Source organism: Canis lupus, chromosome 14 (genome assembly GCF_048164855.1).
Source record: "Canis lupus baileyi chromosome 14, mCanLup2.hap1, whole genome shotgun sequence".
NCBI lineage: Eukaryota > Metazoa > Chordata > Mammalia > Carnivora > Canidae > Canis > Canis lupus.
This window is the reverse complement of record NC_132851.1, coordinates 37,563,899-37,585,273: the sequence shown is the minus strand read 5'-3', so window position 1 is coordinate 37,585,273 and position 21,375 is coordinate 37,563,899. Positions and strand designations below refer to the sequence as shown.

The 21,375-nt window shown below is 58.9% G+C and overlaps 1 protein-coding gene and 1 long non-coding RNA gene across 5 annotated transcripts in view; both read right to left on the bottom strand.

Moving 5' to 3' along the window:
- The window catches only part of DENND3 (DENN domain containing 3), a 50,146-nt gene extending 46,086 nt beyond the window's left edge, over positions 1–4,060 (bottom strand). For 3 of the 4 annotated variants that reach the window (XR_012006928.1, XM_072774668.1, XM_072774669.1), the window contains exon 1: positions 3,907–4,060. Coding sequence is in view for 3 of the 4 variants with exons in the window: in XM_072774668.1 (XP_072630769.1) it covers positions 3,907–4,008 (102 nt within the window). In the remaining variant the exon portion in view is untranslated. The remainder of the gene's footprint in view (positions 1–3,906) is intronic. The other variant, XM_072774670.1, reaches the window with a different exon arrangement.
- Positions 4,061–6,676: 2,616 nt separating this feature from the next.
- Positions 6,677–20,748, bottom strand: LOC140603912 (uncharacterized). Its single transcript, XR_012006927.1, has 2 exons — positions 17,089–20,748; positions 6,677–14,880 (listed from the first exon to the last, which is right to left on the bottom strand). It is a non-coding gene; the product is annotated as an uncharacterized lncRNA (long non-coding RNA).
- Positions 20,749–21,375: the final 627 nt, after the last annotated feature.

Below are 21,375 nucleotides of genomic sequence, written 5' to 3'. Positions count from 1 at the left end.
CAGCCTGCTTCCAAAGCCAGGGTGTCCCCAAAGCCATGCATGACTGACCCTCTCATTCTCCAGACACAAGCAGCCGTGTTCCAATGCGGTGCTCTCCCCTGTGGTGCTGGTCCCTGCCCGTCCCTTGCCTGACATGTGCCCAGTCCCCTCCCCGATCCACTTCTTCATCTTCACCCTCACTGGAGGGGGACTTTCCTCCCCTGCAGCCAGGCCATCAGGCTCCTGACTCCTCACCTCCTGGAGCACCTCCGTCCTCCACCTCCCTCCACCTACCCCCCCTCACCTCCTAGAGCACCCCCTTCCACCTCCACCTGCCCTGGCTCAGCACAGAAGATGGCTCTCGGTGGATGCTGCTCATCTATCTGCTCATCTACTCCGGGATCTCTCAGAGCACAGTCTCTAGGGATACGTCACCACGCTAAGGAATAAACTACCTCTCGCTTATCTGGAGCCACTTAAAGTAAAACGGCCAAGATTCAGCCAACCTGGCATTCAGCAGCTCATCACACATCTGTTTTTCCTCTGAACGTATACCCTTGTCTTTTCTGATCGGATAAGCCATACAGTCTCATGTTTAAAAGCTAGCAACCTTATAGGAAGAATAAAAGAAATAAGAACAGAAAGGAGGACAGCCCGGATGGCTTGGCGGTTTAGCGCCGCCTTCAGCCCAGGGTGTGATCCTGGAGTCCCGGGATCGAGTTCCACGTCGGGCCCCCTGCATGGAGCCTGCTTCTCCCTCTGCCTGTGTCTCTGCCTCTCTCTCTGTGTCTCTTATGAATAAATAAATAAAATCTTAAAAAAAAAAAAAAAACAGAAAGGAAAGGTTCTCCCAATTCCGTGAAAGGGTGGTTAACACCCCGTACACAGTGTGAAATTCAGTCTTTTCCTTTCTTATCTCTCTATCAATATGATTTTTCCCCTTTGATGCAATCACCCTCTTTTAACGGTGCCACTAGTGTCTTTCCCCACTTAAGCCCACGGTGTGGCTGACTTCCTTGTCGCAGCTGGACGGTGCCACACGGGGACGACTGAGTAGTATACCTGGCCCACTCCCTACGGAGGAGTGGCTGGTGTGCTCTCAGTTCTTCATCACACCCACACACTGAGCAAAGGCAGCAGCGAGCAGTCTCTGCCATACATAAGTGCACATGTCCGACTGTGTAACCAGAATAAATTCCTGAGAGCACAGGCCTGGATTCCAGTTTGCAACTGCCCCTCCTCCCCTACGGGGCAAGATAAGGTCCGTTTCCACAGACTCGTGAGTCGTTCCTGCTCGTCTCTCGCAGACACCGACTTGCTAACCCCTACACAGTAACAACCATTTCAGTCCAAAAAACCAGAGCTAATAAAAAAGTAAGACACACAACACCCTAATTCATAATGTCACAGATTTACTTCTGTGAGGTTGTAGAGTGGCATTCACACAGGATGGGCCATCATTTGTGAAATAAAACAGAAAACAATAGTTTTTTGTTTGTTTTTAGTGCTGTAGAACTGTGCTGTCCAGCACAGGTAATAGCCATGTGGCTATTTAAATTGAATTTAATTAAAATTAAATGAAATCAGGGCACCTGGGTGGCTCAGTCAGTGAAGCGTCTGCCTTCGGCTCAGGTCATGACCTTGGGGTCCTGGGATCGAGTCCCACGTCCAGCTCATTGCTCAGTGAGGAGTCTGCTTGTCCCTCTGCCCCTCACCCCACTCCCCCTGCCCGTGTGTTCTCTCTCTCTCTAATAAATAAATAAAATATTTAAAATAAATTTAATTTAATTTAATTTAAAAGCCAGTTCTACAGTAGCACTAGCCACTGGCTTCAAGCAGCTGGTAGCCACGCATGGCTAGTGGCTGCTGTACTGGATGGCACAGACGAACACTGGCGCCATCACTCAGAAAGTTCTGGTGGACAGTGCTGCTCTAGAAAGTGAAAGCCAGGATGCTCCCTGTTAAATACCGTTACGATGCGCCTTCACACGCGAGAATCACACTAGTGACCTACTCTATGGACAGTGCTCTTGGCGCTCTCCTACCACCCGGATGGGTTAGTGGTGGATCCTTCCACACCCCACTCCTACTCTCCACGGTAACCAGAGAGTGGAGGGAAATGTAACCAAGCACAGAAACTCACACGGGGACAGAGCTGTCTCCGTCACCGTCCTCACAAAACAAAACCACCCAGTCTAAGAAATGAGATGAAAAGTTAGGACGCCTTAACCACCCTAACATTAAGTAGGATGGTTCTCATACCTCTGGGTGGGTTTTCACTGTCACCAAGCAGAAATGCCTCAAGGACAGAGACATGGTGATTTTAAAAGTTATTAAAAAAAAAAAAAAAAAGCCTAGGATGTTGGAAATAGAATTGCTATACAGTAAAAGTAGCCAAGTGAAGTCATGTGTTTGGTTAACTGTAACGTCAACATCACCCTTAAAGGACGCTCACTCCAGGAAGTTGGACCCATCTTGTAAGGCCGCCTTTTTCCCACTCCAAATATTTGCTCTCCACCCTTTGTGGAACCCCTAACTGAATCAGCATGCAGGGAAAAAAAAGGATAATCATCAGAATGCAGAGTAGCAAATTGCCCCCCTGGCCTGGGAAAGCCACAGCCTGCTTGGGTCGGGAAAGCACCACCGTGCACATTCCAGCTGATTCATCCTACTCTCAGGACACGTCTCTCGTTGGGGCAACCAACACATGTGTTGAAATCACCCAAGAAGCAACTGAAACCAGGTCATTTCCTATGAGAAGAAAAAGGAGGAAATGCCATTTGGCAAACTAGAGGCAGGGAGACAACTCAGTAGATGAGAGACAGAGGTCAAAAAGATATACAGACACCATGGGGGCTTGGGGAGGAAGGAAGGAGGAGGGAAATGCAGAAACCATTGAAATGGGCCTTGTATTGGAGTCAAGGAGATGGGGCACCTGGATGGCTCAGTCGGTGAGGTGTCTGCCTTCGGCTCAGGTCATGATCCCGGGGTCCAGGTCATGATCCCGGGGTTCCAGGGTCAGGGTCCTGGGATGGAGCCTTGTCTCTGGCTCCCTATTGATCGGAGAGTCTGCTTCTGCTTCTCCCTCTGCCCCATCCCCCCTGCATGTGAGCTCTCTTTCTCTCAAATAAATAAATAAAATCTTAAAAAAAAAAAGTCAGAGACCACCGAGACACTAATAGACATTTGTCCAGTTAATGTTAGCACCACGTAGCTTCTCCTGATGACCTCAACCCTTCAACGCTGCAGCCCCAAATACTCAGGTGCCTTCCTGCGCCTCTCCCTGCTGTGGTCCAGAACCAGAGGACCTGCCCAACTATCCAGGCGGCAGAGCTGGGAATCTTGGAGTACTCGGGGGATTGCCACTAACGAAAGAAAAATGCCACAAACAGTTATATGGACGTCCCGGGCCAGGAGAAAAAAGAGAGTCACAACCCAATTAAAAAAAAAAAAAAAAAAAAAAAGCCTGGGTGCAGAACCAAGAAAAAGTGAGGGCACAGGAAAGAAACACAGAAAATGAGAATGCCCCAAACTGCTGCTTTCCGGGAAAAGGGTTTGTCATTCTGGCCGCCAGGACACAGAGAGGAAGGGGGGGGCGATGCTTTTTCTGCAAGGGAGACAAACCGCTAGGTTTCATCGCAGAGCGGCCAAGCCCCGGGCGCGTACCAGGGGCCCGCACACCCCACACCCCACACCCCAGACCCCAGACCTCGGGACGCCGACCGTGCCTGGAGCAGCGCCCGCCGCGCAGGGAGGAACCGGGGTAGGGACGGAGCCCTCCGTCGGGGCCGCGACCCCAGGCGCCCCCGCCCCGCCCAGGTGAGCGTCCCTAACGCCGCACCTGGACGGCGCCCCCGGAGCCCGCGCTCCTCCCCAGGCTGCTCGCGGCGGCCCCCGCCCCGCCTCAGTTTCCCCGCCCGCCCTTACCTGCTCGGGGCCGCGGAGGCTGTCCCGGGAGGGGCCCAGCAGCGCGCACAGCTCCAGCAGCCCCGAGGGCAGCGCCAGAGCCTGCGGCGCGGCCTCCGCCATGCCTGCTCGGCGGCCCGGCCCGCTGGGCGCACCCTGATGCTCGGGCGCCTCGGGCCGCCGACCCGACCCGACCCGACCCCGGCCGCGACCCCGGCCCCGCGCCGCCTGGGCCAACACCGCGCGCCGCGCAGCCAGCCGCCGGGTCCGCGCAGAGCCGAGCGCGGGGCGGGGCGGGGCCTGCAGGGGGCGGGGCCTGCAGGGGGCGGGGCCTGCCGAGCCTGAACGCGGCCTGATAGGGCGGGACGATCCCTGGGGGCGTGGCCTTCCGGGGGCGGGGGCCTGCTGAGCCTGAACGCTGCCTGGCGGGGGCGGGGCGATCCCTGGGGGCGTGGCCTCGCGGGGGCGGGGCCTGAGGGCGGCCGCGGGGCCGGGCGGGAGGGCGTCATTTCCGAACCTGCCCGCGGGTCCAGGCGCGTGCGCGGTGTGTGCGCGCGCAGCCCCCCCGCCCCGTTCCCCCGCGGGCATCCCCCTCCCCAGGGAACGGGGGGAGGAAGGGGCGGGGTCCCCAGGTGGCAGGTGAGGGCGCCCAGCCTCCCGGGCGGAGGGCGTGGAGGCCACCTGCCCCCGGCGATCCCGGGCCCGCCCTATGGGGCGTGGAGAGCCCCGGCTGCCGCGGCCTCCTGGAAGCCCTCCTGGAAGCCCTCCTGGAAGCCCTCCGGCGTCCCGGGCGAGGACCGCAGGAAAGGCTGCTGGGGAAGCCTAGAAAGATCCATTCCTGGTTAATAAATTGCGCGGTGAACCTTGCTGGCCCTGTCCAGCAGGAGGTGGAGCGACCTTCAGCAGGAACCCCGGCGGGGTGGAGCCTGCGAGGGGCGGGGAGGAGCTGCGGGCCTGGCCTGACCCTGCTGGGGGGACCCCGGCCCAGCCCAGCCACAGGCGGGCTCCCCCTCCCCCGCCCCGCACTGCCTGCGCCCTGACCTCGCACATCATCCCTTCCCCGCCCTGGACCCCCGCACATGCCTCTGTAAAACCAAGAGGGAACCGATTCCAAAGGAACCCCTCTAGTTCTAATAATCTAGGATTCATTTTCTAAAAACCTCAAATGCTTGATAATGCTGTAAAGCATCCGTCATCAGCCTGGGAAGCAGAGGACCGGAGCAATGTCACATCACATGGGGGATGGGGTGGGCCTGGCTTACTAAGTTACTTATTGGGCGTGGGTCACGGGGGCTCTCACGCAGGTCTGGAGGCCTCCCGGCATCCACGGATCTCATCAGTGAGCGTCAGGTGGAGTTACAGTCCCTGACTTAAAAAAAAAAAAAAAAGAAGGACAGATTTTGCTCATATTAGGCTGTCCGTGGTGTTTTCATTGTGGGTGGCCTCAGCACAGGGCAGAGTGGAGTCACCGTGGTCTCCCCGCCCCCCCCAGGAGAGGCTCACAGAAGCAGGCTGGAGGCACAAGCCACTCAGGGAGGCAGCAAAGCCCTGGGCTCCGGGCACCTGGGCTGGAGCCTGGCTTCTGTGTGAGCCCTGGCGCAGCCAAGCTCCTCAGTGGGGCCCTGGGCGATTTCCTGTTTGTTCAAATAACGCGGGGTGTGGTCAGGATTGGAGGAGGTAAACACTTGGCAGCCGCCAGGAAGATCCAGCAAGGCTCAGGCAGGAGCCCCGTCCCTTTTCCTCCCAGAGGTGGAAGGGTGGGTTTGAGGAAGGAACTCCAGGGAGAAACGGGTCCGGGCCTGGCTCTGGCCGTGCATGGGGCCGGGAGGTCCTGCTCCTCTGCGCCTCACCATCATCCCAGAGAAGGGCCAGAGGGCCTCCGCAGGGGGCTTCTGGCTCCATCCCCACTCTGTGCTGCCCAGGGAGTCCCAGGGCTCACACTGCAGAGAGGTGCACAGCACTTGCGGAGCACCCCATCCTCTAGAGAGCACTGGTGGGATGGGATACAGGAGTGCTGATAACCAGCAAAGGCACGGGGGAAAAGCCGCATAAGGGTCACCTAGAGGCGGACAGTGCGGTGAGGGAGAGGGGGAGCATGTGGAGCCTGGCCGACAAGACCGTCAGCACAGGGCGTAGCCTGCCCCACGCTGGGGTCAGGGAGGGGACAGCGGGCCAGGCTGGAGAGCCCACTGGTGCCATGCCTGCTGCACAGCGGCTCTCGCTGTAAGCACCCCCCATGCTGAGGAACAGCCTTGCTGCTCTGTCTCACTCTCAGGATTACTGTAAAAAGCAAAGGAGAAAATAGATATGAAAATCGTGAGCCGTAAAGGATAGAGGCAAAAATAGGGGGATGGGTGCACCGTTGTGAGTGTGCTAGACAATGACCAGCTGTCGACTTCGGGAAGGGTAATTTTACGTTGTGGAATTTCACCTCGATAAATTATTCTTTTAATTTAATTTTATTTATTTTAAATTTATTTATTTATTTATTTATTTATTTATTTATTTATTTATTTATGAAAGACAGAGAGAGAGAGAGAGAGAGAGAGAGAGAGAGAGGCAGACACAGGCAGAGGGAGAAGCAGGCTCCATTTAGGGAGCCCGATGCAGGACTTGATCCCGGGACTCCAGGGTCACACCCTGGGCCGAAGGCGCCTGCCTTAGAAGCTGGTTGCAAATTATTTGACTCTTCCTTTTAAAACTGTAGTTCTTTGTGTGCGTGTGGCACATGTTCATGAAAAAATACATATAAGCAAAAGGCAAAAAACCGCACAGCACACAGCATAAGCAGTTAAGTTTGTTTTTAAAGATTTTATGTATTCATGAGAGACACACAGAGAGAGAAGCAGGCTCCTTGCAGAGGGAGAAGCAGGCTCCTTGCGAGACTGCAAGATGCGAGACTCGATCCCAGGACCCCGGGCTCATGCCCTGAGCTGAAGGCAGATGCTCAACCGCTGAGCCACCCGGGTGCCCCAAACAGTTAAGTTTTTGATAAACAGCTGTATACACACACATGCACGTGCGCACACACACATTTGGGATTTAGTCCTACGTCTGTGAGCTGGTACTAAACAGACTGCTTTGGAACGTGTTGTGCTTTTACTTTACAATATAGGATGAACACACTTTCACACAGATGTGTGAAACCTTCCAGTGGAACAACAGACCTGAATACAAAATCTAGTGAGATGCTGGTAACAAGGAAAGGACCTAAAACAAAATTCCATCAGATGATTCGAAGCAAAACGAAGGTCAAGGGCACGTCAGAAAACGCTAACAGAAAGAAGCAGGGCCCGGATTTTAACTCCAGACAAAGAAAGAATTCAAGGCGTGGAGCACACGGGGTGAGGACCGCGGAGGGAGTGTCCTGGCCTCTGATGCGGCATCACAAACTTGTTTCTTTTTCTTCTTATCTCTCCCCTAAGCCTTTGGGACTCAGCTATGCTCTTGTCCTTTCTCCAGGGCCCAAGTGCCCCAGGGAGTGTCCTCTTGCCGCCCCTGCCAGGCTGGGTCAGCCTCCAGCGAGGTTTCCTGAAAGCCCTGCTCGCGCCTCGGTTGCAGGTGGAGGACCTCCTTCTGCCTCCCCTTGGCGCTGCTTCCAAAGGGCAGGCTGCCTCCGCCTGTGCCATTTCTCCAGGTTTCCTTCATTTTCTTCACCAGATGTTTGCCTATGCAGTATTTTTCCATTTATTCTTTTGTATAAATGGAAATTCTTCTATATTCTTTTGTATAAGTTTTCCATTTATTCTTTTGAATAAATTAGTCCTGCTGGGATCCAGGGCAGTTCTCTCCCTCTTTCCTTGCTCCATGTATGTTGGGCCTGAGAGATGAAGATTCCCGAAAGGATCCGAGCCGCTTGTCTCCTCCATCAGCACAGAGCTGCGGTGCTACAACTGGTTTTTAAACATATAAATAATTTATTCCTCACAAAAATCCTGAGTTGAGGGCTAGCTGGCTTTGCATGTGAAAATATAAGCCAGGCTTTGCCTTTTCTTGGTAAAGTTTACATATCTGTAAACAAAGAAAAACATGAGTCTGAATAAACAGTTTTCTCCAGGAAGTGAGGAGGCCAACATGTCATGAGACCACGTTCACTACGCAGAAATCAGATACGAACACTTCCAGATGCAAGCTGTCTGAAGTCACCAGCTGGGAAGCCACTTTGCCTCCTGCGCCGCAGCGTCCTCGCTTCTCTTGGGATGTTTATTGAGCACCTACTGTATGTGATGATAGCTGGGATCACAGAGAATAAAATACAAGCCTTCCCCGGCCCTCACCCAGGGCAGCAAGCATGTACCCAGGGGGGAGAGGGAAGCAGGGGCACAGTGGAGTCAGAGCAGTGTTCTGGGGAGGGTGAGGGGCTCTGGCAAGATGAGAAACCCCTGCGGCCCACCACGAAGGTGAAGAGGCATCTTCCAGGGAGAGAGGACCTGGAGAACACGGCAGGCCGGGCAGAGGGGACTGCAGGGTGTGCGCAGCCCCCGACGAGCGAGTATGTGGGCCCTGCAGCCGAGGAGTGGGTGAGACAGGTCCGTGGAGCCCACTGCTCTGCGCTGGCCCCGGAACAGGGCCTCCTCGGGGAGGGAGAGAGACAGCTGGAGAGGGGGCAGGGGCCAGGTTGGGAAAGGCTCAGGTGCCAGGCTCAGGAGGCTGGCATCTGTCCTGTGGATGGTGGCAAGTGGCTGAGGACTTGGCCCAGGAAAGAAATGGGGCCAGAGAGGTATTTGAGAAGGCTGCTCCGGGGTTCAGGGCAGAGGCAGGAAATGGAATGCCAGTTCTATGGTCGTCAGGAAGGGGCGCGAGGGGTCTGGGTGGGCAGTGGGTGCCGAGTGTGGAGGCCACAGACTGAGACACCCTCGGGAGGCAGGCTGGGTAGCACAGGCCTGGGGCCGGGGGCAGGCGTGCGTCCAGGCTCTCCTCTGTGGCCCCACAGGTGACGGCCCCCATACCCCCAGCCCAGGATGGACTACACCGTCCTCTAGAGGCCTGTTCTGGCCTGCCGCTGGTCTGTCAGTTTCCGGAATAGGGACTGAAGCTGAGACGGCCACTGCTTGGTCCCTGGCACTGCCACAGAGCCCAGCACAGAGAAGGCCCTCGCTCATAGGAAGATCTCAGAAGGACCAGGCGGGGGGGCAGAGGGGCCACAGAGGGACAGATGACCTTGACCGGCCTGTGGACATCTCAAGAGGGCATCCTGCAGGCTGTGTGTGTGTTTGTGTGTATGTGCATGCACATGTGAGCCTCGGTGCATGGCTTCTGGCTTCACATGTGTGTGCGTGTGTGCACACGTGTACCCTGGTGCATGGCTTCTGGCTTCGTGCATGTGTGTGTGTACATGTGTGCCCTGGTGCATGGCTTCTGGCTTTGTGCATGTGTGTGTGTGCACGTGTGCCCTGGTTCATGGGCTTCTGGCTTCATGCATGTGTGTGTGCACACGTGTGTCCTGGTTCATGAGCTTCTGGCTTCATGCATGTGTGTGCACATGCGTGCCCTAGTACATGGCTTCTGGTACTGCAGCAGTTGGGGCTGGGCCCTTCTTCCCTGCCCTAGGGTGGGGAAGGACAGGGAGCCGTAGGAGAGCCAGGGTGCAGCTCCAACAGGTGGCACACAGAACAGCTGCACAGCAGGCGAAGCCCAAGCCATTATCCGGCGAGACGGTGTCACAGCAAAGGGCACGGGGGCTGCTGGGTGTCACTGTAGCTACGCCTCAGGCGGGGCCACCTTACCAAGCGCCTCTGGCCTGCCCAGACAGCCCGCTGCGGCCCTAAGCAGCTAGAACCCCACTGTCTAAGTGTCTAAGTGTCTAAGTGTCTAAAACCCCATAGTTTTCTCTTTAGAATATTCGTAAATAAGAGGAAGCCACATGTTGGTTAATTCTACCCGCTGGGTTCACTGGGAGACTGCGTAATCTCCGAGCTCAGCATCTCACAGGATTTTGAAGGGTGCATGGGGCCACCCTTCACGCTGGCCACACGGCCGACAGGCCCTCCCCCTGAGCGGTGGAGGACCGTGTGTGTGGGGCCGGGCCCGGGCCCTGTGGTCTTACGGGGATCCTCGGCGATTCTCAGGTCCAGCCGGGCTTCACCACCACGCAGTCAATGCTAAATTTTGTCCTTTGCAAAATGGAAGTAACAGTACTTCCCTCCCCTAAATGGCCACGTTCAGTTCTGCATAGTGAACGTTTATTGTCTACTGTGTGCGGGCAACCGTCATACCTGACAGTTCTGGGGCGGAGGGGGGCAGGATGCACGGGGTTGGAGTGGAACCTGCCCCGACACGGACCGAGCCCGGCGCTGGCAGGCTGGGGGACCCCAGGCAGGCCCTTTGCGCTGTGCACGTCAGTTCCCAGGGCCTAGCCCTACATCTGGCACGAATTAATAGGTGCACAAGGAGTATTTGAATAAGAGAATAAAGTCCCACTGCCCATTGGTTAGGGTCCAGCTGCACAGCAGGGTTTCACTGACCTTGTGTTGAGTGAAACAATAGGGTCACAGGAAAACACAGGCTCTGGCACCCATTAGCAAGGACCAAGCGTGGACAGAATGCACCTTGGTGGAGAAAAGTGTCGGGCGTTCAGGACGGGAGCAGCGGCCACCTGAGTGTAGGGTGGGGGAGGGGGTGGCAGGAGCGCCCGCGGTACGACTGGGCATAGTCTTTGTAAATATGACCAAAGAGAAAGCCAACGGTCTTGTCTATTTCTGGAGCACCCTGTGTTTAAGACAATGCTGAGGGTACTTCCCCAGCTGCAGACACCATGCACCTGTCCAGACGCCAGGCCCCGAGACGGCCGGCGGGCTGAGACAATGGGGACAGAAGGTGACTTCCACAGGAAACAGGGAAGCCAGGCCTGTCCGACGGGTCGGTTGGCTGGCCGCTGGGTACTGGGGCGGGACAGAGGCGAGAACGGTCTGAACCCATCCAGACCGGGAATCAAGACAAGTAAAAATAGGCAGCTAACAGGAAACGGGTGGAAAGGAGGAAGTCAGGCAGTCACCTGCACTCGAGAGGGGCCTAAGGTGACTCAAGGTCATTTTCTTCTGCCCCTGCGGTTCCTGCTGCCCTTGGGTGCTCTTTCCTCTTTACTCCCTGATAAGTCTGGCTCACCTTACATTGGTTTGGATACCACCACCTCCAGGAAGCCCTCCCGCACCCACCTCCTCGTTTTCCCCTACCTGGGGTTAGAGCGACCCTGTGCACCCCAACACACCTCTCACGCCTCATCACTGACCACGAGACCCGTGTCCTCCGTGCCTGCCCTGGGGCTTCCCACCAGGGAGCCAGCCTGCACCCCACACTTGCTCCTGGCTCCAGAGTTCGTTTCAGCCCCTCTCACACAGCACGTCCTAGAAGACAGGGTGCTGCCCAAATCCGTCCAGTGCAAAGGGCAGAAAGACCCCCGACAAGCTCATGCCCCGCCCTTCACCAGCCGCAAGGGGGGGTTAGCCACGCAGACGCCATGAGGCTGGTCTGAGGGTGAAGGTGGACGCTCAGCAAAAGCCAGACGCCCCTGCTCCACGGTGCCCTGGACACGCCCCTCCTCAGGACGCTCCGCGGTGCTGCACAGCCCGGCCAGGGCGGACAGGGTGAGGGGCTGGCCATGATGGCAATGACGGCGAAGTCTGCGGACGGCTCGCCCTGTCGGTGCTCAGTGCTCTGTGTACGTGCATGGAAGCTCTCACCAACCGCCTCTGCGGCACTAGGTCAGTGGGCCACCCCCTTTGGTAGGTCAGGACCTGAGGCTCGGGCAGGTCAGCCACCGACTGAAGAGTGGTCAGGGTGGGGATGCACACCTGGGTCAGCCCGAGGCCCACCTGCTTCTCCAGGCAGGGCCGGAGCCTTCCCTGGCTGGACAGGCTCACCCCCGGACCCCTCTGCAGCTGGTTCTAGCATTTGCTTGCAGTTAACAACAGCTCCCTCACTGGAATATTCTGTTAGCAGGGATTTTCAGAACGTTGGGCAAAGTCAATAAAGTTCACAGCTCCCAGGACCGCGAGGGTTCCAGGCTGTGGTCTCACGGTGCTTTGTAAATTCCAGCTGGGGCCCGCCTCCCCACAGGTAGTGCATGTTGGCATAGACCCCGGGGTGGCTGGTGGCCTCCCTGTCGCCCCAGCACCCGGGGCGGGGCTTCCAGCTGGGTCCTGAAAGAAGCTCAGAGAGGACAGAGCAAGGTCTTGGGGACTCAGAGGGGGGCCTCCAAGGCCAGCCTGGAAATACCACTTTCTCGATGAAAGCACATTCCCAAAAGAGGGGGGATGCATCCTCTTGGGGCTCTAAAGGAGCCTGTGGAGGCCAGTCCCGGCAGGGCAGGTTCTCTCCCACCGGCCAGGAAGGCCGTCCCTCTCCTGCCCGCAGAGAAGGGCTCGGAAGTGCTGGGCTTGCCCGGGCCCCTGCCGGGAGGTAAGGCTGGGAGGCCGCCCACAGCCTGGTCCCTTGGGCCAGCTCAGCTCAGATCTGGGCTCTCCTGCCCCGTCTCTGTCCCTCTTCACCTCCAAACCCAAAGCCAGGCTGACCCCAGGGTCAAGGAGGGGTGAGGCCTGGAGGCCCCCGGCTGCCTGGCCCCATCTCTCCTCCCCCAGCTGCCCCTGACATTCCCAGGTGTGCCCTTACACGTGTGTGTTTGCCTCTTCACGTGAGTGAGTGTGCACGTGCACGTGTGTGCACACCTGGGGAGGAGGACACAGAGCTATCTGGTGGGCAGTGGACTCGCTCGGTCCCCGAGGACCTGGGTCACCCTCCCCCATTCACCCCTGACTCACCGAGACGTCCTTTTCAAGCCCTGGAGCCCTTCCAAGAGCTGTGCGCAGGTTCACAGAAGGAAGGAGCCACTCCCACTTCCCCCAATACATCTAGGAACACTCCCGGGGAGGGTGGAGGCCACAGGCGCTGAGCAGGGGCTCCGAGGGAGACGCCCCACCCCACCCGGGGGGACCCGGGACGCTGACACCGGCCTCAGATGAATCACATCCCACGGTCTGGGAGGGCCTGGCCTCGAGAGGCGCCCAGGGTGCCTTCTCTAGTTCAAAGCAACAGAGGCTTTGCGTCTCGGACATTGTCAGTACCCGAAACACGGCCCTCTCCCCACAAGTATGTCCAGGAGCCGTTTCCCACTCCCCCTGGGGGGTCAGACCCTGGAGAGTGCAGCTGCCGTGGCCCGGGGCTGGGGAAGGGGCTGCAAGCAGGTGGTGCCTACCTGCTTCCCTTTCGGATGGTGCTGGAAACCTGGGAGAGGGGGCACGAGATCCTAGGGGCATCCTTGTGCATCGCCCCCCCCGGAACTTGCCCAAGCCTTCACCTATGGCATCCCACACTGGCCCCCACCCCTCCTCTGCTCTTCTCTGGCCATGTCCCCCCGGACTGGCCACTCCCGGTTCTGACCTAGGCTTAGGGGTCCGGCCTCGGGGTCAGCACCATAGCCTAGGTTCCTTGGACAATGGAACCAGCTTCCACCCTCCTAGGCAGCCCCTGCATGTGGGGTGCACGGCATACTCTTGGGGTGCCCTCTGTGTCCCTCACCCTGGCACTGGATTGGGGACCGGGCCCAGCCTCCTGCAATGACCTCTGGGCCCCAGGACGTGTCCTCGAGCATGCTCAGCACCACCTGGTGCCTCTCCTTCCTCCAAACCTGTCCCCACAGAGCACCCCCCCACCTCTGGCTCCCCCAGATGCCTGTCCCACGGGCAGCCAGTCTTGGGCCTGTAGGTGCCACTCCAGATGCCACTCGTTGCTTCGCCCCAGGATGAGCCCCAGCCTCTCCCCCCACAGCTCTGTTTGTGCGTCAGCCCTGGGGCTCCAGAAGCAAACCTCAGACGGGAGTGTATCAGGGGGCAACTGAGAGAAATGCAGGGGGTCCGTCAGACTCGGAGCCAGAGTCAAGAGGGTCCCTCAGAGTTCACGTCCCCTGAGCCTCGGAATGTGACCTTGCCTGGAAATGGCACATTCGAGGATGTTAAGCTACAGAAAGACAAGGTCATCCAGGGCTGGGGCGGGCCCTAAACCCGATGGGAGGACACGGGTGCTTTTCTGTTTCTCCTGCACAGAGCTGGCCCGTATTTATGCGTCTCTGACAAGGGAATCTAGAGACAGATTCACCAATGTCCTGACAATGGCATTAACTGAGCATCTACTGTATGCGTCGGGGGTACAGAGACCAGTCAGCCAGGTCCCCGCACCCCCGACCTCCAAAGGGTGTCGGTTCTGCTCCAGGCCACATCCCAGGTGGTGGAGAGGCGGGCCTCGGGGCCCGGGCCTGGGGATCCTGCTCCGCAGGCTCGCCCCCGAGTGCGCTGGCAGAGGGGGGCGCTTGCTAAGCCCGGTGTCCCTCCTCCTCAGAGACAAGCCGCTCAGCCCCGACGGGCACAGAGCTGCTCGGGGCTTGGAGCCAGCGGGGCGCGGTCTGGCCTGCACGTCTCCCCGCCTGTGTGACCGAGTGGCTGTCTCGTGCCACCGCCTGCGTCTAAGTCAAACAGGGCGCTCCTCCCCAGGGTAGGCAGGAGGGACCCCGACACCACGGCACCCTGCCCCAGACATAGACACCGGAGGATCTAGAAAGAGGACCGTGGTTCGGTGTGTACCCTGGAGGTTTTCCTACAACCACCTTGAATCTGTTCTAATTAAACCGCTTTTTTAAAGAACCGTAAGTGCAAGTGCCGGGTCAGCCGGGAAGGCTGCTCTTTCCCTGACTCGCAGAGCTGTCTCTAGTCCGAAGTTCATTGCAGAACACGGCCTCCCCAACAGGCCACGTGCACCTGGTGCCCTGATCTCTCCACCAGTCCTTCCAAGCCCCCGACTGCTCAGGAGGTCGCCTCGCCACTTCCCCCACTGTTGGGTGACGGCCAGTCCTGGGGCCTGGCCTTCCCGAAAGCATTTTGTTCTCTCCCCAAGTTTTCCCGTCGGATCAGGACGTCCAAGGCCCCGCTCTCCCCACGTCAGTGCTCCGGCTTAAACTTCCCAGCTCGTCTGTGCCCAGTAGATCCGACGAACACTCTGGTGAGGATTCTGTGGGGGAAAAACAAATCCAGCCGGAGAAGTGCATAAACGACACGTGCCAGGAAGTTCTCAGCGTCTTTACAACTCGCAGACCTTAGCAGAGCCCTTTCTAAAATCCCGATATTTGAAGAGAGGGCGGCAGGTTGATGACAGTGCCATCTCTCAAGTCGCAGCACTATTGACGTGCTTTATTATCTGGTCTCCACCGCGCTCCGCAAGACAAGGACGGGAGCCCATGACACACCACAGATCGCCGGGGCCTAGAGCTGGGCGGCGTCTTCCAGCTGCTGATTCCCAGAGCCGAGGCTACTGGATGCTCACTCCGTTCCAGGGTCTCTGGCCGTGCCTCTCCCACTGACCCCCACCCCGCCCCAGCCTACCACACCCCACGCTCTGGGCCAGGACTCCCGTTAGACCTGCTTCATAAGCGTCAGGCTTGGAGGCGTCCTGAGGTGGGCCTGGAGTTGGGAGCCAAGGCCACACAGTGTGCCCGTTCGTCCCGAGAGGCCCAGGGAGCCCTTGGGGTCCAGCGGAGTGGAGCATCGATCCTCTGCTGCCAAAGCCGATCCCCAACACTCCCCAGCATCCTAACTCCGGGCACCTTTGCTATCCTGGACTTCTAGCAGGTTCCCCCACCTGCCTCCTATCCAGGGCTCCTGGCAGCCACCCCCTGGCTGCCCTCCATGCCCAGCCTGGCCTTTTTTTTTTTTTTTTTTTTCAGCCTGGCCTTTAGATCCGCAGCCTGGCCTGGTGGAGCCCCGTTCACCCCCAGCTGGGGCCTTGGCCTGACCTGGACTGCCCTTCTGAGATGCCTGCCAGGCCCCCCACCCAGGAGCAGTTCCCTTGCTGGACAGCCGATTGCTGGCAGGGGGTCCAGGCCTCACCACTGCCTCCCACTGCAGGAGGTGGGGCTCGGTGCAGATGGAGCTGAGCAGCAGGCTGGGGTGGCACCAGGGTCTGGCAAGGCCTCCTGGCTGCAATGCACACGATCGGATATCCTGCACCTCGATGGCTCCCTGGTGCCCTCTAGACCACCTGCAGACCCCTGCATGGTGTTCTGGGCCCCACATAGGCCGGCTTGGGCAGCTCAGCTCCTGCTCCCTGCACACCCACCTCCCACCCAGCTAGAAGAGGCTTGGCAGCGTCTTATCCTCCAGGCCCTTCTAGACCCTTCCATGCTGCTTTTCCTAACCACCTCCCCACTCAGCGAGCCTCCTCCCTGGAACTGGCCTGGCTGGCCTAGCAGGTGCTCCCTTGCCTATGCTGTATCCCACTTGTAACTAGAAGGAGTGACCCTGAGAACAGGGTGCTAAGTTCCTGGGGGCTCTCAGATGTGGAGCCAGACCATGGAGGTGCTGAGGTGAGCCGGGAAGGGTCTCCTTCTCCCCGGGAGGGGCTTAACTGCAGACCCAGCAGAGAGCCGCAGAAGCAGTGCGTCCAGAACAGGGCCCTACGTGCTGCTGGGCAGGGAGGAGCCACAGCGGGGAGGGGGGTGGGAGGGAAGGGAGGGGAGGGCGTGTGAGCAGAGTTGGGCTGACCCTGGCCTGGTTTGCCCAGGAATCTTCCTGCACCGAGAGCCCTGCTCCCCAGGAACCCCTCCATCCAGGAGGTCCAAGTGGAGGCCCCTTCTGGGCTCAGAGGCAGGGACAGGCTGGGGACCAGGTCACGGACCAGTTCACTGAAATCCCCCAGTGAGCTCGGAGCTGGGTGTCCCCCCTCCCCGATTCTACACACCCTCCCTGACCCCACTGAACGGTGAGCACCTCGCTGGGTGGGTTGAGGTGTGACCCCCCCCCACTGGGACAGCGGGGTTGGGGCCTGGGTGGTGGTCTTGGGTGAATGAGTGAGTATGAGGCTTCTCTCTTGTCTTTCTAGCTGCTTTGCAAACAAAGGACAGAGCCCAGCTGGCCTCGCCCCCACCCCCCCCCTAACGGACCCTGTCCTGGCCCTGCCTGCCCTCGCAGGACAGCAGCCCAGCAGCTCTGGGAAGCCTGGGGCAGCCCTTGGCCCAGAACCCCCGGCTCCCGTCCCACCTCCTCTCTGACCTCCTCCCTGGCTGCTCACCCCCCCCCCCCACTCCCCTGCACCTGCCACCCGGGCCTCACTGGGGCTCTTCCTCCGCCCACTGGGCTGGCCCCCACCTGGGGGCTGAGCACCTGCTGTTCCTCCGCCCAGAATCTGCGTGCCTCTCTCCCCGCCCCCTCTGTCTTTACTCACCAGTCTCCTGATCGGTGAGATCTTCCAGGGTCACCTGATCCCAAGTGTCAACCTCCTCAGGGACACGCACTCCAAGCCCCGCATCCCTCCCCGCTGTCCAGATGCCAGCTCCTATCTGGTCCAGAAGCTCAGAGGCCAGGGGTCCTTGCTCACAGCGGGTCCCCAGCACCCCTTCCCTGGGCCCGAAAAACACCCTCAGGGAGAATTTTCTGGATGGTGGCTGAAGGACCCGGGGCTGCCTTGCCCGGTGGCACTGACTGGAACCGGGTAGACCGGTCCTGGTGTGGGGACTCTCCGGTCCCCGTGCGCTCCTGTGGCCCGAGAAAGTCCTCCGTCCGGGATCCTCAAGGGTCAGCTCCGGGGCTGGGGGCGGGTAGAGGTCGAGGGGTCGTGGGCAGGCCTGAGAACAGAGAGCCAGTGAGCCGACCCAGCGTGGCCCCCCACGCTCGGCCACCACGTGTCCCAGGCCACCGACTGCTGTTCCATCAGGCCCTTTTCTCTCCGTGGTGACAAATGTATACGCTTAGAATCAGTCTGTTGGGGATCCCTGGGTGGCTCAGCGGTTTAGTGCTGCCTGCCTTCGGCCCAGGGTTCAATCCTGGGGTCCCGGGATCGAGTCTCCCTTCAGGCTTCCTGCTTGGAACCTGCTTCTCCTCTGTCTGTGTCTCTGCCTCTCTCTCTCTCTTTGTGTCTCTCATGAATAAATAAATAAAATCTTTTAAAAAAATAAAATTTAAAAAATTAAAAAAGAATCAGCCTGTCGTATATGGTTTCGATGACTCCAACTTTGGCAACATCGGGGGCCGCGGGCGGGAGCCGGTGCACACGGGCCTCTCTCGGCCGGGGAGGCGGCCTTGGCCCCGTGATGCCGCCGAGCACCCTCCCAGCCCGGGGGCCCCCGAAAGGACACGGTGTGTGCTGCTCTCTCCTGTGGAACCCGATGAGGCCGCTGCGCTCAGGCTCGCTGTCCTGGGAGCTCCCACCCTGGGACACGGGCCGCCCAAGGTGGGTGACACGCAGCCCCTCCTTGCCTTGCATCTGTGATGCCCTCCGCACTGCCTTGGGCCTCCTCGTGCTGTTTGCTTTGGCTCGGGGGCCGCTGTGGGCAGAGGCTTCCTTCGTTCCTCTCCGTGCCAGCTTTGGGAAAAGAGGGTCATTTAAAAAAAATCTAATTTCATTTTTTTCTGATGTTCAGCTCCTTATACTTCATTAATGGTCACAGTTAATAAAGGACCTTATCAACCCAAGGTTGAGGCAGGTACGTCGGAGACTCTTGGTCTCCCGATCTCCATTATCCCCTTCTTCCTTACTGACAGAACCTTTATATTGCTGGGGATGGCCACGTGCCCAGCTCAAAAGAATGACGTTTCCCAGTCCTTCTTGAAAATAGGAATAAGTGCGGAGCCGTTACGTGAGGCTTCCAGGAAAACGCAGATGCACGACGCTCTTCCTTAGTCCTCCTTCCTGTTCCCCAGAGCTGGGATGTGATGGCTGGATCTCTAGCAGCCACTTCGTACCACCAGGTGATGGGATGGCCGTGCAGAACGATCAGAGGCACCTGGCCCTCTGATGACTGTGGAGTTCCGGATTTTTCCAACATGAGACAAAACAAATGCTTGTCTTGCATAAACTGCCACTATTAGAGGATTCTTATCACCTGTTGCCTAGTCTCAATGGCTATGGAAGTTCTAATCCTGCCATCCACTAAAAGCAGCATTAAGCACCTGCTGTGGGCTGGTGCCGCAGCTGGGATCTGCACACACCCTGCCTCGGGAGTCCTCCCAGTGGCTCTGTGAGGCAGCTGTGAGCGTCCCTTTCATCGGGGAGGGGATTGAGATCAAAGAGAAGAGGACTTGCCACGCACCGAACCGTGGTGTCCCTCCTGCTCCAGCCTAGACACCCCAGGGAGGAAATGTCTGATGGTGGAAACGGAGGCACACAACTGAGAAAGCTATTTGGGTAAGCTGAGTTTCCTGAGCCCCCAAACCACAGTACTGGGGCCTTGTCTGTTCACGGCGGTTACAAGTCATCTGAGCAGCGGCTGCTTGAACCCTTGGGGACTGAGCTTCCCCACCCTTGAAGGGGGCGGGATAGGGTGGGCCTGCTGTCAGCCGCGAAAACCCCTCCGCCAAGAGCCTCTGGGATTTTAGCAGTGTCCCCTCTGGGACCTGCACCTGTTTTGTCTGTTTGACCTCTCTGTCCCACAAAGGGAGCAAGCCCAGAAGGGCGAACCGAGTCCCTGTCCAGGCCGGGAGGGAAACTCTCCTGTAGTTTGAGAAACTTCTGGACCAGGCAGGAGCCCTGTGAAGTGAAAGAGGAAGTGTCCTTCTGTTTACCTCCCTCTGGTGACATCATGCTTCCTCGCTTTGTGCAGAACCTGCAGGCCTGCGGCCCGCCCGTCCCCGGGGAGCACCTCACTCAGCTGCTGCTCCGGAAGGGCACATACACAGCCCTTGGCTCTCCTGGAGACAGGAAACGCTTGCGTGGGGCTGGAGATCCTTCGGAGGGATTTCTTTTCTCTCTGGAGGAGATCTGCCCGCCCCTGGGGACGGCTCATTGACCAGCACATCCCACGGGGTGGGCCCCAGTGCAGAAGGAGGTGGCCAGGCTGGAGGGTACTGCAGACAAGTCTGGGGGCCCCCAAGGGCCCAGGAACCCCGGAAGGGAGGCCCAGACCCCAGCCTTGAATTTAGAAGCCAGGTGACCCCGGGCAAGTCCCTTGCATCTTAGGAACGGCATTTCTCATCAGGAAGGTGGGACGAGGTGATCCCGGGGGAGCCCCTGGCCCTGCTGCATCGCCCCGGGCAGCTCGCAGCCTTGGTTTCTCTGTCTGTCAAATAAACAGGTCAGTTTGGACCAGAGAGAAACTGGGCAACACGGACCTGGAGGCCCCTGGAAGACCAGCACGCTCTCGCTGAACCCATAGTAAACAGCCACACACCTCTGCTCTGGCACACGCGGCAGGCACACGCGGATGAGGCTCGCCGGGCAAGTGTGCAGGGCTGCACGGTGCTGGAGAGGCCGGGCACCGAGTCCAACGGGCACGCACTCACTCACCTGCTGGCCTGCGTCGGCACGCCTCCTGCCACCAGGCCTGGGCCGGCGCTGAAAGTACCCCCCCCGCCCCCCGCCCCGAAAGGCACGGTCTCCTCTCTCGGATCTCATATCCCCACAGTGGAGGCCAACCATCAAATAACACCTCAGTGAGATCATTCCAGTTTGCATCAGAGGGTAGAGGGACCGAGGCAGCCGGAGCCTCAGCGATGACCTGGGCCGCCTGGCAGGGATCCAGAGAGGATTGTGCGGAGGGCGCGGCCGGGGCAGAGCCGCTCGTCGTGTCCACTGTGGCTGGGGAGCGCGAGGAGAGGGAAGACTGGGACAGGAGAGGGGGCTGTGAGGATCAGGCCAGATGAGGCAGGGTCTTCCTAGTCAGGGTGAGGAGGCTGAGGTTCTTCTAAGTCCACTTGGCAGAAATAGGTGGTTTTCAAGCAGGGGTGTGACGTGGGTCGGGACGTGGCCTCTGACATTTCCTAGCTCTGCACCAGGCTCTCCTCACCCTGTCTGTGCCTTAGTTTCCTCTTCTGTAGGATGGAACCCACACTACCAGCGGCTTCAGATGGTTTGGGCTGGTTGTGCGTTTACACGGTACCGAGCACAGGGTACGTGCTCAGTCAGTGTCCACACGGTGGGTTTCAAAACAATGACGGCAAGACCTTTGGCACTCGTCCCGCTGAGCAGGGGCTGCGTGTCCCGTCCCCTGGAGTCTGGCCGTTTGGCGAGTCCTCCAACACTGTGCCGCGGAGGTCACGCTGCACGGCCCCCGAGGCCGGGTCACCAGAGCCCCCGTACCTTCCGTCTGGTTTCCTCCGACGGCTCCTCTCCAGATGTTTCCCTTCGGGATGTTCCCTCTTGAGTCGTGGCTCCATGGTGAGGCCACCCGGCAGGCTCCTGGCTCCTGTCCCCGCTCAGCCCCGACTGGCAATGGCCCTGGCCTGTGAGTGTGGAAGCCTGCAGGTGGCCTCGGCCTCCTGGCCCTGAACTGTCTCCATCCCAGGTGTCACCCCAGCTGAGGCTGCAGCTGAGGCCCTGGGTGTCACGAAGCACAGACAAGCTGATCCTCCCCGCCCCCACAAGCCCCGCCCAAACTCCCAGACCCAGAATCCATGAGCCCAGCAGCACGGGGGCTGTTACACAGCCACAGACGATGGGGACAGTCCGCCACCGCCGTGACATCAGCTGTACCCGCCGCCTTCTCCTGGCACACGCTGTCCTCACCCCTTGGGACAC